At 42.6% G+C, this 16719-nt stretch overlaps 1 protein-coding gene across 1 annotated transcript; it reads left to right on the top strand.

Annotated features, from left to right (window-relative positions):
* The first annotated feature begins 1350 nt into the window (after positions 1-1350).
* On the top strand, positions 1351-8976 carry LIS (WD-40 repeat family protein / small nuclear ribonucleoprotein Prp4p-like protein). Its single transcript, XM_087686729.1, has 5 exons — positions 1351-2310; positions 7112-7565; positions 7711-7908; positions 8012-8093; positions 8195-8976. The coding sequence occupies exons 1-5, from the start codon at positions 1448-1450 to the stop codon at positions 8257-8259; spliced, it is 1662 nt and encodes a 553-aa protein (XP_087542855.1). The 5' UTR covers positions 1351-1447; the 3' UTR covers positions 8260-8976.
* Positions 8977-16719: the final 7743 nt, after the last annotated feature.

Raw genomic sequence — 16719 nt, forward strand, 5'->3', positions numbered from 1 at the left:
GTTGAGCTTAAGTGGTACTTCATTGTATTCCATGTGGGGGGAGAGAGAGAGAGAGAGAGAGAGAGAGAGAGAGAGAGAGAGAGAGAGAGAGAGAGCTAAGTTGTGCGAACCATCAATGGCCTACCATGTGCATGCTTGTGTGGTAGTTGGGTGAGAGGGAGAGAACTTACTCCATAAATGGATATATAACGATATATGCAAATGGTTTTTTTTGAATTCCCCTAAATAAAGTCAATTTTCGATCTACTTTTTGATTATGATTCTTGGAATACGTGCCATGTAGGCTTGGTTGCTACTATGTTAGGCTTTATATATCTTTGCTTAAGTGATGATATAGATGCTTGTAGGAATCTCGTCCAGTCTCCCCTCCTCAACGAAGAGTAAGGATAATTGCTTTCTAACCTTTTTGATGGGAGTATAAGGGTGGTTAGGGAGGAGGAGAAGTTACCTTTGTTGATGCAAGAGTGGACAAATTTAAGTGGAGAGGAGATGGAAAGGCAATAGGGAAGGGCTTGAAAGGGGCCTTTGATGACCAAGACTTACTCAATTAATAGATATATAATGATATGTGCATACAATTTGTTTTTTATTTTTTAAATAGTCCAGTTTTCTTTCAAATAGTTTGGTTTTCCCTTTCATAGAGTTTGTTTTCTTCTTTTCTTAACATAAAGTCATTTTTCAATTAGGTTATTAGTTGCAATTGTTAGATTGCATACCATTTAGGCTCAATTGCTATGATGTTAGGCTTGGCAATTAGCTTGGTAGATCTTTAGGTGCAAAAGGATTTTGTATTATTTTAATGTCAAGGAAGACTAGGCTTACATTGAGGACTTGTGGTTTAGGGATGCCTAAACTCTTGACAACCAACTCAACATGTGGTCTAATTACAATGCCCATCTTGGTGAATAGCTAAGAGGAGCTATTATTGCTTTGTTATATTGTACAAGGTACCATTACCATGACCCATGGGAATGAAACCTCTAACCCTGGATTTTACATACCATCTCATTACCACTTGAGCTAGCACGTCTTGGTTAGCTCAATAGATCATTGACTCTTCAACTAGGCATCATATAACTTATTCCCACTAGGTCGAGGTGTGCACTCAAGTTTGGAACCTATTAGCAAACTCACAGGGTCACACGCTTTTGGGTTCACAAACTTGTTGTGTGTTTGATAGTAGTTTTCTTGTTGGCTGGCAACGGCCTTGCAAGCTTTTCATGGTACATAGAATACAAATTTATTATGCAATTTTCTGTTGCATGTACAAAACATGTCTTTATAGGCTCGCAACCAGTACTCGAACCGGTTGGGAACCATTTTAATGGTGGGAACAAGCTCATACATACAGCAGGTACTTCACTCTGCAAGTTAAGCATCCCTCGGAGCTTTGAAAATCAAACGAAAGAAAAGGAGGTGGTGAAGCTGTTGGAGCGCCATCGCCACCATGTCCCTTCCCCCGAAGCCCGTTTTCGTGACCCCCCCTCCCGTGCCCCCTCTGCAGAAGCTCAACCCTACCATCGCCTCTGCGCCTTCCACGTTGGCCGGTTCATCCCCCAGCACAACCACCGCCATGCTGCCGCCTGTTCTCCCCATCCCCATCCCCATCCCGGTGCCCAGCGTACCCCCGCCGGCGCCCCCTCCCGTCCTGCCCCGGCCCTCCCCTCCGTTCTCCTCTGCATCTGCCACAGTGACCTCTGCCACCACCGTCAAGGCCGCCACAGACAGCACCCCCGAGTACGATGTCTCCGAGGAGAGCAAACGAGCCAGAGAGAAGCAGGAGCAGCTCGTGCAGAAGATCCTCATGAAGCGGAGAGCAAACGCCCTCGCCGTGCCGACAAACGATGCCGCAGTCCGCAGCCGGCTCCGAAGCTTGAATGAGCCAGTCACGCTGTTTGGTGAGAGGGAGATGGAAAGGAGAGAGAGGCTGCGTGAGATAATGGCTAAGCTTGATGCGGATGGAGAGCTGGATAACCTTCTGCAGTCATCCACTGCCTTTGGGGCGGCAGATGACGCCGCAAGTGAGGAGGAAGAGATGGAAGGGGTTCAGGCTTCTCCTTTCTATACTGTGGGGCCTAATGAGTTACTGAAAGCACGCACAGATATCTTGAATTTCTCCCTTTCAAGGGCAGCTGCTCGTATTGCTCGTGCGAAGCGTAAAAGGGAAGATCCGGACGAGGATGAAGATGCTGAGTTGGCTACTGTTCTGCAGCGGATGTCTCAAATGACAATGGTATACAGTGAGATTGGGGACGATCGTCCTCTTTCAGCTTGTGCATTGTCTCCGGACGGAACCCATCTTGCAACTTGGTAAGGCCGAGTCCAAATTTTGGCACGTTTACGTTTGCTTATTTAGGAAGGAACTTGGAAGTAACATCGTAGGTCCCTCGAAATTCAATTCTTGCACTATCAGTTTCTGAACTACAACATTTAGTAGATTTGCATCGTAATTTGATGCTGTGGATTATAAGGTGGTCTCTACTCTTTTGGCAAGAGTCAAGGCAAATATTAAAATAAGAAAGCTGTATTAATTAGTCCTTCCTCAGCTAGTCATTCACAATTAAAATTTCAACTATGAAAAAGGGGCTGAACAAGAGGAGTGAAGATGGGCCATAGAAGCCATCTCAAGACCGGAGATCCTTGAAAGAAATCAATGGTTGGGGAAGGCTTGGACAGCTTTGCTTGGCGGAGAAAAGGGCTATTGATTGCTGTTTTCAGCTTTGCTGATGAAGAAATCTAGACCTAGAAAACCCTAGTGATTGTGTAGAAATGCTAGGAGACCAATAGAGAAACATAGGAAGTATGACAACAATGGAAGACAAGCTGTAAAATGCTCAAATGAATGAGTGAATGAATGAATGTGCTGAATATGATACAACAGGGGCTTCAAACCTTTGGGTCTCAAGGACTAGGGATGAGGTGAGCCGAGAATGGTGTTAGTGATGGCAGAAACAATTTGAGTGTGTATCATACATGTGACCGGTCCCAAAATGCAGCAGTAGATGTCTGCCAGATAGGTGATGATGTGTGTGGCAATAGAGTGAACAAAATGCAGTCCTTTGGAGTGTATCTGATGTGGAGATGATGATGACAGCAAAATGCAGGCAGGTGGCAGTAAAACTCTGCTGTCTTAGTGTGAACGATGATGACAGCTGGTCAATGATGATGCACAGGTGACATGATGAAGTTGACAGTAGTGCAGCCTGCTCTAGGTAAAAGTGCAATAGCTCTCAAATAGAATAGATGAAGCTTTAAATGATGACACTGTCAAGGCAAGAGGTTGTTGCTATGAGAGTGTGCCATGGAAAGGAAAGTGAACATGGAGAGGAGGAGACAGAAAGAGGATGCAACTAAAAGAAGGAACGATTTGACTGCAATGACTGAAGGATATAAGGCTGCAACCGTCAGCCCCAACATGCAGCTCTTTGTGTCAGCATGGGCACTAGATAGTAGTAGGGGGATGGGAGAATAAGGAGGGCGAGCTGATCATGAAGGATGAATGATGGATAATGAGAGAGTGAGGGCAAGCTGCATATATAAAGGCTAATTGGGGTCACAATTGGTAAGAAAGTGGCTAGACCCATAATGTGGGTGTCCATGACAGCTTGTAGTGCCTAAAATAAAATGCACTAATGTGCTTTTCATCTAAAGTGCCTAAAGCACATAAAATGACATACAAAGACAATGTCACAGCTACTAGTATCCTCGTTTGTCTCAAATTGGGGCTCATAGGTAGGAGATGACAATACAAGAGACATGTATGTTAACATCCCCTCTTAGATCACCGATGTGGCAAAAGGCCAAAGAAGATGTAGATCTATGGGTGGCAAGAAGAGTGCCAATGTCGATAATAGATATTGAAGAAATGTCACTAATAGTGACTATACGCTAAGATGAATGAAGATCGTGCAACAAATCTCCTCGAGGAGCCATATGACTTGATGTATTGTTGTTGATGAGCCAAGGCCACTCAAAAGATGAGATAGCCGAAGAAGGCTCCACATGATGAATGTGAAGAAGTGCTAACTTGGTAGTAATAGCTAGTGATGAAGTAGAGGTAGACAGAGATTCTAATGTAGATCCAACCTTTGGTCTCGAATGAAGGCGAGGGTAATTTTGTTTAGCAGTTTATTCATCTCATGAGTGAGTTTGGGCATGTGCATTTGTGGGGTGGCCATTGTAGGCCATTTTAGGTAATTTTTATTGTCATCATTTTGATGTTTTAGGCCATTTATTGTTGGTCGATTGCATATCAATGTTGGTCGACTTGTTTATTTCTTGGCATTATTTTATGCCTATATATTTGGCTCCCTTCTTCTCAATTTGTATCATTATCATTCACTTGCGAACTTATAGTGCAAGTCTTATTGGAGAGAGGGAGCCGGTGCTAGTGCCCACATAGCCAGTGACTAATTGTTGTACATGATTCTCTCATGTTTGGTATATGGATTTTATTTTCCGAGCATATCTTTGACATGGTATTAGATGTCAGTGTTTGAACTGTGGGTACTATTTTTTGATGTGGATAGTCTGCCTTCACACCCATTTACTTGTTGATTAGCATCCTATTTGTTGCAGTCCAAGTGACTTGTTTCTGTTGCAACTTGGTGTGATTTTCCTCCCTCATAGCTTACGTATTGATCTGCATAGCTGCTATGTTTGCAGCATTTACTACTTGAGCAGGTTGGGCGATAGGTTTTTTCTCCTTTTGACCGTGTTTATTGACTAAATCACCTTGATTATCTTAGACGTTGCAATCATTTACTGATCAACTTCTCTTTATACTGCATGTGAACTTGTCATCCATGTAGTCTATGTTGTGTTTGGTTGTACTCTCTGTCTATTTCTCTTCTTTTCTTTATCTTCTCATTCTCGTGGCTCCTCACTATTGTTCTATTGATGATAAACTTCACAGCCTTGATTACTCTTGAGCATTGTTATGAAAGCATGGTTTGTGTAGAAGTGATAATGGTATATGGTTTCAGGAGCTATTGAGCGTCCTTAGCCCCCTACTCTTCTAGATGATTGGGACCTGAACAATCATGAGAAAGGTGTTCTTACATGGGATTGATGAAACTTGTGCGTATTTGGCTATTCTTTGATGTATCTCTAAAGTAGTTCTATCAGTGGTCACCTCCTGCAGGACAGCCTCAACGGTGCGGGAGAAGCTTCAAATGTTGTATGAGGCTCCCTCAACCATGCATGCAATTACCCTCTATGGATAGCTCTAGTAGATAAAGTTTGAGGCAAAGGATACTATCTAGTCATTCTTACTTTGTGTTACACAAGTATAAGATAAACTTCGGTACATGTAGTGCATACTTCTAGAGGCTCATCTTGTGGTGATTGTGCTCTACAAGCTTCCTTTGGAGTTTGATGGAGTAGTCAATGCTTTGCAAGCCTAGACATCATTAATTTTACACATATGTCTCTTAATGATGCTTGAGCACAAGGCATCTTTGTGGTTACAAGGTAGGCTTGTAGCTTTAGAAATGGGTGATAGGAGGAATAAGTTAAATGTCTAGTATTATCATTGTGGTAACAAGGGACATTTGCGCATGGATTGTAAAGAGTTAAGAGGCTTTGAGGAAGGAGGAGAAGAAAAAGTAGTAGGACATAGATTCCTATGAGGAGTCATCCTCCTCCTTCAACTCTGTCTCAGATCCTTTGGCGAAGGCAAGGGCCAAGGTGCAAAAAGGGTCATCTTCTTTAGATTGAGAAAAGGGTTTGTAGCCCCTCTTGTTGCTTTCTAGTGCAAGTGATGCTATCATACCTCATGATTCTCTCGTGCCATAGAGGGAGTATGAGAGGGTGGTGAGGTGGGGTAGGCGAGTCTCATCTATGCAAGTATACAAATGCAAAGGATCTAGAGATGGATTTCCTTTTGCATTGATTGAAGTCTGGCTAGTTTTGAAATCCTAGAGCTAGGATTGACATCTAGGTTCATGATGGGCAGTTTCTTGATAGAGAGTGGGATTGGCTTCTCATTCAAGCTCATATGAGGGGACACTTTGGCGGTCTGGCCGAGGGTGGATAATCCATGGTGATGTATGCTAAGAGGCATTGTTGACAGGATGGTCATGTATGCTATTGCAAGGCATTGTTAACAAACATAGAGAGTTGCTTTGATTCTTCTCTATTTTCAGATTTTGGTACGATTGACATTGACATTAGGTGCTCTTCGAGGCACTTTGGTGGTGGCTTGATCACCAATTGCTTGGATATCCATGGTCCTATTTTGGTGGTCTTTGTTGTATGGACCATGATGTGTCATTATCATTGTATCTTATTAGATCACCCATGATCTGAGAGAGGGTATTAGTAGTTTAGTCAGCTCATGAGTGAGTTTGGACATGTGCATTTGTGGGTTGGGCATTGTAAGCTATTTTAGGTATTTTTTATTGTCATCAGTATGATGATTTAGGCCATTAGAACTCACCCCAACTCTTAGGTTTACTCTTTTAGGCCTTTTGGTCAGAGAGCTTTATTGCAAAGAAAACCATTAGAAAGTTCGATCCTCTTGTCATCTGCATGAGGATGAAAGCACCAATGCCAAGTTTGGAAGCGAAAATAACATAAAGGCATAGGAATTTGTAGATCTCATCCATGTACAAAGGGTGTCAAACTAATCTGGAGATTCGTCCACACAGTCTCCTAGTGTTTCTTAATAACAACAAACCATTGAGGGCCTTCTAGCAGAGTGGAGCAGTTCCATTGCAAAGAAGTGGAAAAGAGGTCTTGCATTTTTGCTGTTCAGTCCTTTGCTTTGTGGACAGCAATCAGTTTGAGGTTTCTGGAGGCCATCATGGAGGGTTGGTGTTTTAGTAGTAGCCATCTATGATGTACATTAATGCTAGGTGGACTGAACCCAAGGATGAGGAGCCATGTTCTTCATTAGCAAACTAGCTGAACAACCTTGCCCATCTCGGATGTAACCTTTCTACTCAATTTGAACTTTTTAGTGGCACAGTATATTCCACATATGACATTGTTCTGGTTGCTTTTCTGTGGATGCATGTTTGGAGCTAGAAGCGTGAGCAAAAAGAGTATTATGTGTACTGTTTGTTTATCACAATTCTTTTAATTCTGTAGCACTACATATCTTGTGCAGTGGATGGAGTGGTATCACTAAAATATGGACTGTTCCAGACATGAAAAGGCTGATGGCGATGAGGGTACACAATGAGCGAGTTACTTCAGTTGCTTTTTCACCTACTAATAATGTTTTGGCGACAGCTTCGGCTGATTGCACAGCTATTTTGTGGGATTTTCAAGGCTCTGCTATCAGAAAGTTTGAAGGTCATCTTGACCGATTAGCTCGACTGGCCTTTCATCCTTCGGGTGCGTATCTGGGAACTGCCAGTTTTGATAAGACTTGGAGGCTGTGGGATGTTAACACTGGTATTGAGCTGCTGTTACAGGAAGGGCACAGCCGTAGTGTGTATGGGATTGCCTTTCAAGGTGATGGTGCCCTAGCAGCAACCTGCGGCTTAGACGCATTAGCACGAGTCTGGGACATGCGAACTGGAAGGAGTGTTTTAGCTTTGGAAGGTCATGTGAAGCCGGTGAGTCTTGTTACATGATGGGAATGTATATTCATTGAAAAGGGGTCTAACTCTGTATATCATAAGGACATTCTGTGGGCATGTGAGTTAAACTGAAAGAAAAGTTTCCATGTCTGTTTATTGAGCTGTGCTTGACCTTGTGCAGGTTCTTGGGATAGATTTTTCTCCAAATGGCTTTCATCTGGCAACTGGAAGTGAAGATCATACTTGCAGGGTTTGGGATCTAAGGAAGCGGCAGTCATTGTATATAATACCAGCACACAATTCTTTGATTTCACAAGTCAAATATGAGCCTATGGAAGGTTATGTCTTGGCAACAGCATCATATGACAACACTTGCAGGGTTTGATCTCTCACTGCCCCCGTTGTGTTGTCTAGGTGGTTCTTTTGGGTCAATTACTCTGTGTTTCTAGTATTGTCTCACTAGTATTGTTTAATGCTAGCAGGTTTGGTCTGGACGTGATTTTAAGCCTGTGAAAACACTTGCTGGTCATGAAGGAAAGGTCATGGGCCTGGATGTGAGTGCAGGTAACAAGACTTGGCAACTGCAAACCTCTGGCCATGTGGTTAGATTTAGCTATCTTAGAAAGTCTTTGAACTAAAATCTAATACCTCATGCTATCTTGCAGATGGGCAGTCAATTGTCTCTGTATCATATGATCGAACAATCAAACTTTGGGCCAATAACAATTGAGTAGTGCCTGTAGCTTCTGGGTCTTGGACAAGGTGTTCAAACTCACAAGATACTGTGAGCATGTTTCATGCATATGGCAAAAGTGAACCATGATACAAAACATGGACAAATGAGCAACTAGGAGTCCCCTGTTACTTAGATTCTCTAGTCTTTGCTCAGTTCCAGAAGCCCCAGGTTATAGCTGTTGAAAATTGTACTTTATGTAGTCAGAGGCTTTGTCATAAGGGCTAAGCTGCAGTGGCTACTGTTTTTGCACACATTTTGTTGCTATTAACACAAGTTGCTTTGATTTGCTGCCTGGAATCGCTGCAAGAGGGAGGTATGACTTTTTCTTATCAGAGTTGCTCTAAGACCGACTGGAAACAAAGGTCCAAAAATTGGGCAGAAGCTTAGAGGTGCCATACGCTGGAGTATGGATTGTTTGGTCTGGATTATTTTATAATAGAGGAAGACTGATTTGATCTCTGGAGTCTCTAGACACGTCCAAAGGTTTCGTTGAAACCACCAAGCATGTAAGCTTTCATATAAATTCTTCAGTCTGAAGTTTTCACGGTAAAGTTTTCCATGATATACATGATAGTCAAGTGAACAGGTTATTTGTCAGAAATCTCCATGAGTATGGGTACTGGCATGACATCATCAGGATCGTTTTATTGAAATGTCACATTTTCAGCATACATATTGTGATCATACAGTTTTGGTAAGTGAAGTGAGAGAACATATACTAAATGTCATTGAGTTGGAAATAAATAATGTCTAAAGCTTCTTGATGGGTCTGGTAATATGAAAAGAGTATTTCTATCCCTTGATTGAAATGTTTAATTTTGGGTTCATATGCCTTGTGATTGAAATCTTAGCTGCATGTGGGTAAATGGCTTCTCTTTCAAACCACTTGCAATCATCATCATAGCACAGCAACTTATATGATGTCTTCAAAATTTCAAATTGTATATTTGACCAAAGTTAATGCCTTGTGATATTGCTATTGAAACGGGAAATGTTACAATTAAAATGGCGAGACTCCAATGTGTCTAAAATTCTCTTTATTGTAATATATTGCAGATGTGGTGATGTATAAACTCAAAAGAGCCTTTAGTGGTATGGTGGAGTATATAAATGGGAGAGTTGTAGCTGGAGGTGATGGCGTTCTTGGGTTTCATTCTTGTGCAAAGGCCTTAATGCTGGGAGGGTTTGAAGTAGGGGTGATGGTGTGGTTTGCTCTTATTCTTGTATAGGGCACGGACTGCTTGTTGTCTTGGTTCACATTTATGTCTACAAGAAGGGACTTAGGCGGTAGAGAATGATGGGGGGAAAGGAAAGATTCCTCTTGGATGTCTTAGCCTTCAAGGGAACTTAGCATTTGTCATGTGTGATGATCTTGAGCAGTTGCTTGTTGTCTCGATAGTATATTATCACTCATGCTTGCATGCGCACATGCATACACATTTGGGGGGAGGGAGAGAGAGAGTGTGTGTGGGCATGCATGCATCTAAAGATATACGTTTGGGTTTTACTTACAATTCACTCGGAGTGCCATAGCAAAAAAGGAAATTCACTTTGGGGTGCCATTAGCATTCTTTGGGACTCCTCAAAGGCATATAGGACAAAGAGATACACATCAATTTTTAGTCACAATCAACTTTGGTGTGCCATTAGCACAAAAAGAAAATCCAATTGCTAAACCTATGAAAGGTAAAGCACTTCATGATTATGAACCAACTCCAAGCTAAGGCTTTTTGAACTCCTATATAATGGCTTTTCCACTTTGGGGTGCCATTGACACATAAACTAGAACTCAATGCATATCTACAATCATTACTAAAAACGTGACTAAATTTTAGAGCTCCTTTATGATGACTTTGTTACCTTGATATGAATTGCTTGTTTGCTCTCTTTCCTAGCTTGGTGTTTTCATTTGGGCATGCATTGAGTGTTGCTAGTGTAAGTTCATATGTAATCTACTATTGCATCATTTATTCTTACCAATAAAGTGGTCAAGTCTCTTGCCTAACATGTGGATAGTTTTTTTAAAAATAAATGTGTGTGTGTGTGCGTGTGTGTGTGTGTGTGCACTCAATGTTCATGATTGATGTGCAAACTTCGAGTGTTATTAAAGGCCTTCTAAGTTGTGATATGAGAACAATGTTTATTGTATGTTGTGGATTGGGGTAGTCACTCTAGCCAAGGGGATTAATGACATTTTAGGCCATGTTTTGATGATTTTAACATCTAACCAACGAACGAAATACGAAACCACATGAATGCCAAGTCAAGGGAAGATAAATTGGCATCTTTGCTTGGATCCAAGTTGAGGGAAGGTTCTTGGATTGAAGTGCTTGGGCCTAAGTTAGTGCCACACTTCCAACCTAGGATGATTATTTTTTAGTGAAAAGCTACCTTTGGGACCTCTTTCCACTCAAAATACATTGATGATAATTCTATTTGGCATGATTTTAGCTTGTGTGCCTTAGCTAGAGGTCTTTCAACCTTGCATTTTTGTTGAAGGCAACACAACAAACATCAAGACATTGATAGATTCATTGTTATTTGTTCAAGAGCTTGAATTGTGCAGGACCACCTATTTGCCTCACATGGATACTTTTTGCCTCTTTTAGTGTTTATGTATGCTCACATCTCTCCTTTTTATGAAAACAAGATATTGCACAAAGAAGGGAGTTGATTGTAAGATGTGACAATAATTACCTCTCTTCTACTTGTTGTAGTGTAATTGTGAAGGAAGAAGCTTCAGTACTCAATGATCCAAGGTGTGTAGTTATTGGAGGCTTCGTTCAATTTCATGGTTGGAGGAAGCTTTCTTTCGCTCCCCTTTAGAGGGTGAACTGCACGCTCCTTGCCTACCCTATTACGGACCCTCACGAGACTTCAAGTTATAATATATCATGAGGCACAGAATAGTAGTGAAAAGGTACACAAGATATAAAGATACAACATTGAGGTACATCTTAGGGCCACACCCTCCTGATGCCGCACATGTGAGGGTTCACCATTGAGCATAGGGAATCACATGTAGAAGCACATCCCAAAGAGAGCTTGAGAGACTACTACTCTCCATATAGGTGTTTCTGGCTTCAATGCCATGGTATAGCTATAAAGCCTATAGTCTTACACTCACCCTGCTTAATGGACTGCTGTTCTTAGCAATTTACGGGTGATTTTCTCGACTCATTCGGAGATCTTAACACCTCATTCTATCAAGCTAGCTAGGGTCTACCCATCTAGACTTAGTTCTTTTATTTTTTTGTATTCCACTCCACCCTTGACTCAATTACATTTGAGGAGTGGAGGCTTCATAGTCCTAACTTTATTTGGCTTGGCACTCATGGATTTGCATGCCAAGCTTTGTAGGCGCAATCCCAAGTTGTCGTGCTGTTGAGGTCAAGGCATGGTGCCTTGGGTGGTACCATGTTGTGACATGCCTTGAGGGAGGCAGTCCATTGGGTTGCTCCTTGTGCAATTCCTCACTTCTTCTTGCCTTTGCCTTGGGCCTTGGGGACTTGGGTCTCTTGATTCGTTTGCTAAGATGCTTTGCCTACATCTCCAAGTCAAGCACTTGGCGTCTTCTCCTTGGCTTCTTTGGTGGATCTTTCTTACTTGCCTTGAACTTAGACAAAATTGCTAGTTTAGCTTGTCATTTTGTTGTATGGAAGGTGCGATCTTGGTACATGGTACCACTTTGGATCTTCTTAGCCTCATTCAAAGTTGAAGTTCTTAAGGGGGTTATGGACTAAGTCATCACACTTAGACTGGATTTTGGGTTGCAGAAGTAGAGGTATCATTGAAGTTCTTGAGGTGACGCCCATATTTGGAGTGCTTGGTGTGTCACGGATCCATAGGATTAGAATGACAACTCCTTGCATTGCTTGCTACTTGAATGCCGATATCTTAATCTTTACTAGCATTGAGTATGGTCCCAATGGGTTCCATAGTCCAAAGACATTCACCTTAAGAGTGAGTTGGCCAAGACTCAACTAACAAGGTTCCCTTGCATGGCACTAAGTTACCTTGGTCAGACCATACTGCAAGCACTTCCTCATGCTCACCCTTCTTTGAGGCTTCATCCTCAAACTCATTCTATACAAGCTCATAAGGGTTTGCCTCTTTGGGCTTAAGGGCATAGCCACTAACTCCATTACTGAAGTGCACTTGGTTTCTACTTTGATCTGATTTGATTGGGATGGGATGTGGCCTTGGATGATCGAAAGCTTGGTTTGCTTCATCCTTAGCCACAAGTTTAGCTTGGGGTATTTTAGAGGCATCTTCATTCTCATCTCTCATCTTGGCTCTAGCAGCCTACCTTCGTTTCTTGGCGTTTGGTTTTGCCTTCTTCCTCTTCTCATTCTCATTCTCCTCATTCTCTATCTTTCCTTCTTCTTTTCGACCTTCTTTGCCTAGGTCCAATTTTTGCTCCTCTTCTTCCTTCTTGTTCTTACCTAAGTCTAAGTCATCTTCTATCTTTTCTTCCTTGGCCCTCATGCCTTGGTCTATCTATTCTTGTTCTTCATGTTCTAGCATATCTTCTTCCTTTGGCTTTCTAGCTCTTCACACTCATTCTTCTAACTTGGCTCCTTCTGTTGGGGGTAAAGGCGCCTCTGCCTAGCCGCTAGTGTATTACTACACTGACAGTCACTGCCACTGCACATTGCAAGTGGCAGGCGCCTGTCACCGTTACTTTATTCTTTTTTCTTTTAGTGACAGTTTGAATAAAGGAAGGCCCGGTCAGACATTGTGACTATTGGAGTTCCCATTTCTTGTCTCTTTCTTTCTTGCTCTTGCTCTCCCGCCATAGCTCTAGAGTCCAAGCTTCGATCCTTCTCTCCCTTTGAACTGGTATCAGAGCGCGGCTTCCCGACACTTGAGCTTGGTTCGTGGCATTCTCAGCTTCCCATCGACCCTCTACTCGCATTGGGTCTCCTTCCCGGCAGCTATATTCGACTCCTTCGAGCTCTCGTCACTCCTCGGCTTCCCGAGCTCCTTCCTGGCCATTGAGGCATCCTCAGGGCATTCAAGCAAAGGTATTTGATAATTTTCTTTAGGGTTTATTTCAGTTCTCAGGTCTCATAGGCTGTAAACAAGATTGGGGTAGCCACCATTGAAGCTCCCTTGCTTCATATCTCACTTGCCTTTGAACAAGACTTGTTGGGGCTCATTGTGGGCCACCATTGGTCACTTCTCTTGCCCCCCAACACCTCAAAATTCAGCCACGTGAGCAACAGGCCTCCCCTACAAATCTGGACAGTTTGCGCCATTTTCCTGTAGCCTGTGTATAGCACCAAAGCAGCCCCCTACTTCCTAGTGGTCATTGGCATGATGTTTGGGCTTCATAATGCAATCTTGACATGGTCTATGGCTTGGTCTTGAAGGCTTGAGCATTGGACATTGATTTGGGGCTGATTCAAACACTGTTTGGGACTGTTTACAGCAGTTCACAGTCATGTTATGCTGATGCTACATTGACAGTAAATGCTATGCTTGTTTAGGCATACATAGTCAACCGGTTTGATGCCTATTAGACGCCGATCGACTTGGGGATAGATTGCACATGTTATGCCATCATTTTGGCACTGATTTGGGACTGAAATTTCTCAGTTTTTATAGTCATTTCATGCTGTAATAAAAGCGGGCTGAAGCTATTACACATGCCTTGGGTTATGCCTATTGGTTCCGGCCTATGTCTTGGATATATGCCATGAAGTATTGATCTTCGGGGTACGACTTCAAGCTTGGATTTCATTCCGGATGCTTTTGGAAGAGCTTTGACATTACGCACTCATTGACATGGTTCATGCTTGACAGTGGTATATTCTTTGACAGTGATGCTCCTTGAGCTTCTGCATACCCGTTGTCTACGGCTTGATGCTCATGTCCCGGTTGATTACCCTATGCATATGTTGAGCTTGAGTGCTCATTGAAGCTCTATCTTGGATGAATTTTGGATTATCTCGAGTTTTCTTGGATGGTACTTGGCTTGTCAGAGTTTGGTTTGGGATGTACTTGATATCTTACATGCTTATGGATGCTACATACGGATGCTCTACTGCCTACATGTTCGGGATGTACTATTGATGTATCGTCTTGGACTTATGTCATTGGCATTGTGTCTTGCCTTGGTTTGAGCTCCTGAGCTCGTACATACGGCTTTTGTGCCAATGGGAGCATTCTTGAATGCTTATTAGACATTGAGCAGGCGGTGCTTTTATGCATTGAGCAGTTACATGCTATTGAGCAGTTACAAATACTTGAGACTTTGGGATTTCTTACCCTTTGGGATGATACATTATATGCCTTGGTTCACTGTATGCTTATGAGCCGAGTCTTAGATTTGGATCCTCTTTGTGAATTGACACCTACTTGTGTCAAGTTTTGGTAGTGGCAGGAACACTTTGCCCTGTTGACTGGGGGGTGTGCCTACTCACTGGCAGATGTTTGTATGACATACTTGGGTGTTGGATTCATGCTTATCGATCGTCATATGCTTATGTTATGCCTGCATGATGCCGGCTTTCGTCTTGGCAGTATCTGATTGACCTGGGATTCGATTTTGGCACTGTTAGCTCTCTTTTACTGAAATCTGTAATTTATTACGGCAAGCATATATGTATGGACTGACATGGATTTTTCATGCTGAAACATTTTGAAATGATGTACTTTTACTAGTACTTGGTGGGCAGCAACTTTGGTTCCACTTTTCTCGCCATTTTCTCTCGATTTTGGTGATTTTTTGGTCATTTTTTATAGTAAACAACAAGCAGTTTTGAACTGTCTACAGTCTTCCAGCCTGCATTATGGCGAGTTCGTCCACTGATCATGCTATTTTCAACATCATTAAGCTTGATGGTACAAATTACTCTTATTGGAAGAGCCAGATTTTGTAGGTGGGTGTGCAGAAATCGCAGATCAAACCTTTGAAGCGGGCATCCGCCTGCAACTATGCCAGATGAGGAATGGCTTGAGCTTGATGAGTTATGCAAGTCCACTATTGTATTATCTCCCACAGAACAGGTTCACTACAATGTATTTGACGAAGAACAGAGTGCATGGTAGTTGTGGGATAAAATCAAGAATCTCTATGACAAGAAAAGTCCAGCGAGTCAGATGTATTGGTTGAAGCAGCTTATGGATCTGCGCATGAAGGAGAATGTGACTATGTCTGCCCACTTGAGCCAGTTCCATGCTATACTCAAGAACTTGACTTTGCAAGACATCACTTTTGCAGAGGATGTCACTCTTCTTTTCTTGCTTGGTACTCTTAATGAGTCATGGGATCTATTTTGCATTGCATTATGTGCCTCTACTACTACCTTGAAATTATCTGATGTTGAGAGTGCTCTTCTACAGGAAGAGGTTAACCGTAAGAATTTGAATGCCTCTCGTGTGTCGCATGCTATGATAGTTAGAGGTAGGAATGATGGATATAGAAAGCACGGCAGTGGCAGTGGCCGTGGACGGGATTCTCAGAAATCTCGGTCCAAGTCTCGTGGGAAGTCACATAGCAAATCCCGTGGTAGGAATGCAGATGTTACTTGTCACCATTGTGGGAAAAAGGGCCATATTAGGCCACAATGCCATGAACTGCGCAATGAAAGGCGCAAAGATAAGGGGAAAGACAAAGTGCAGGATAAGTCTTCTGATCGCAGCATAGTGCCTGCAAAGTCTAGTGTCAAAATTGAAGAGATCAAAGTTATGCAGCCCGAGGATGTTGATGATGATGATTATATTCTTGTAGCTTCTTCTAATGCTTCACAGATGACAGAGATACACTCTATGTATGCACAATGTTGGCTCTTGGACTCAGGTGTGTCCTTTCATGTGACACCTTGCCGAGAGTGGTTTCATTCACATCGTACTGTTTCGGGTTCTGTGCGCTTGGGTTATGACAACTCTCTTGATATTGTGGGCATTGGTGATGTTAGGCTGCAGTTTTTTTCTGGCAGCAGTTTTGTTATGCAGGATGTACGTCATGTACCTGCTTTGACACGCAGTCTCATGTCAGCTGGACAGCTTGATGATGCAGGTTATCATGTATCTTTTGGAGACTCTGCATGGAAGATCACTCATGGCAGACTTGTGATTGCGAGAGGTGCCAAGGCTGGCAGCCTCTATCCCTTGATTGTATCAGCTTCTTCCCTTGATCATGTTTTGTCTGTGGGTTCTATCCCACATGTATCTTTTTGGCATGTCCGTTTGGGCCATATGTCTTTGAAGGGAATGAAAATGCTTTCTGGTTTGCAGTACTCACTGCCCCTTGATTATGCATGTTTTGATTCATAAGAGCATTGTCTTTATGGCAGGCAGACTAGGTCTACGCATAAAAAGTCTGGTAGGCCACGCATGAGTGAGCCCTTGGCATTGGTACATTCGGATGTCTATGGGCCCATGCCTTGTCAGTCTATGGGTGGTGCAAAGTATTTTGTTACGTTTATAGATGATTTTTCACGAAAA

This window comes from Lygodium microphyllum, chromosome 10 (assembly GCF_053477565.2).
Source record: "Lygodium microphyllum isolate KBCC chromosome 10, Lygodium_microphyllum_v1.1.10, whole genome shotgun sequence".
NCBI lineage: Eukaryota > Viridiplantae > Streptophyta > Polypodiopsida > Schizaeales > Lygodiaceae > Lygodium > Lygodium microphyllum.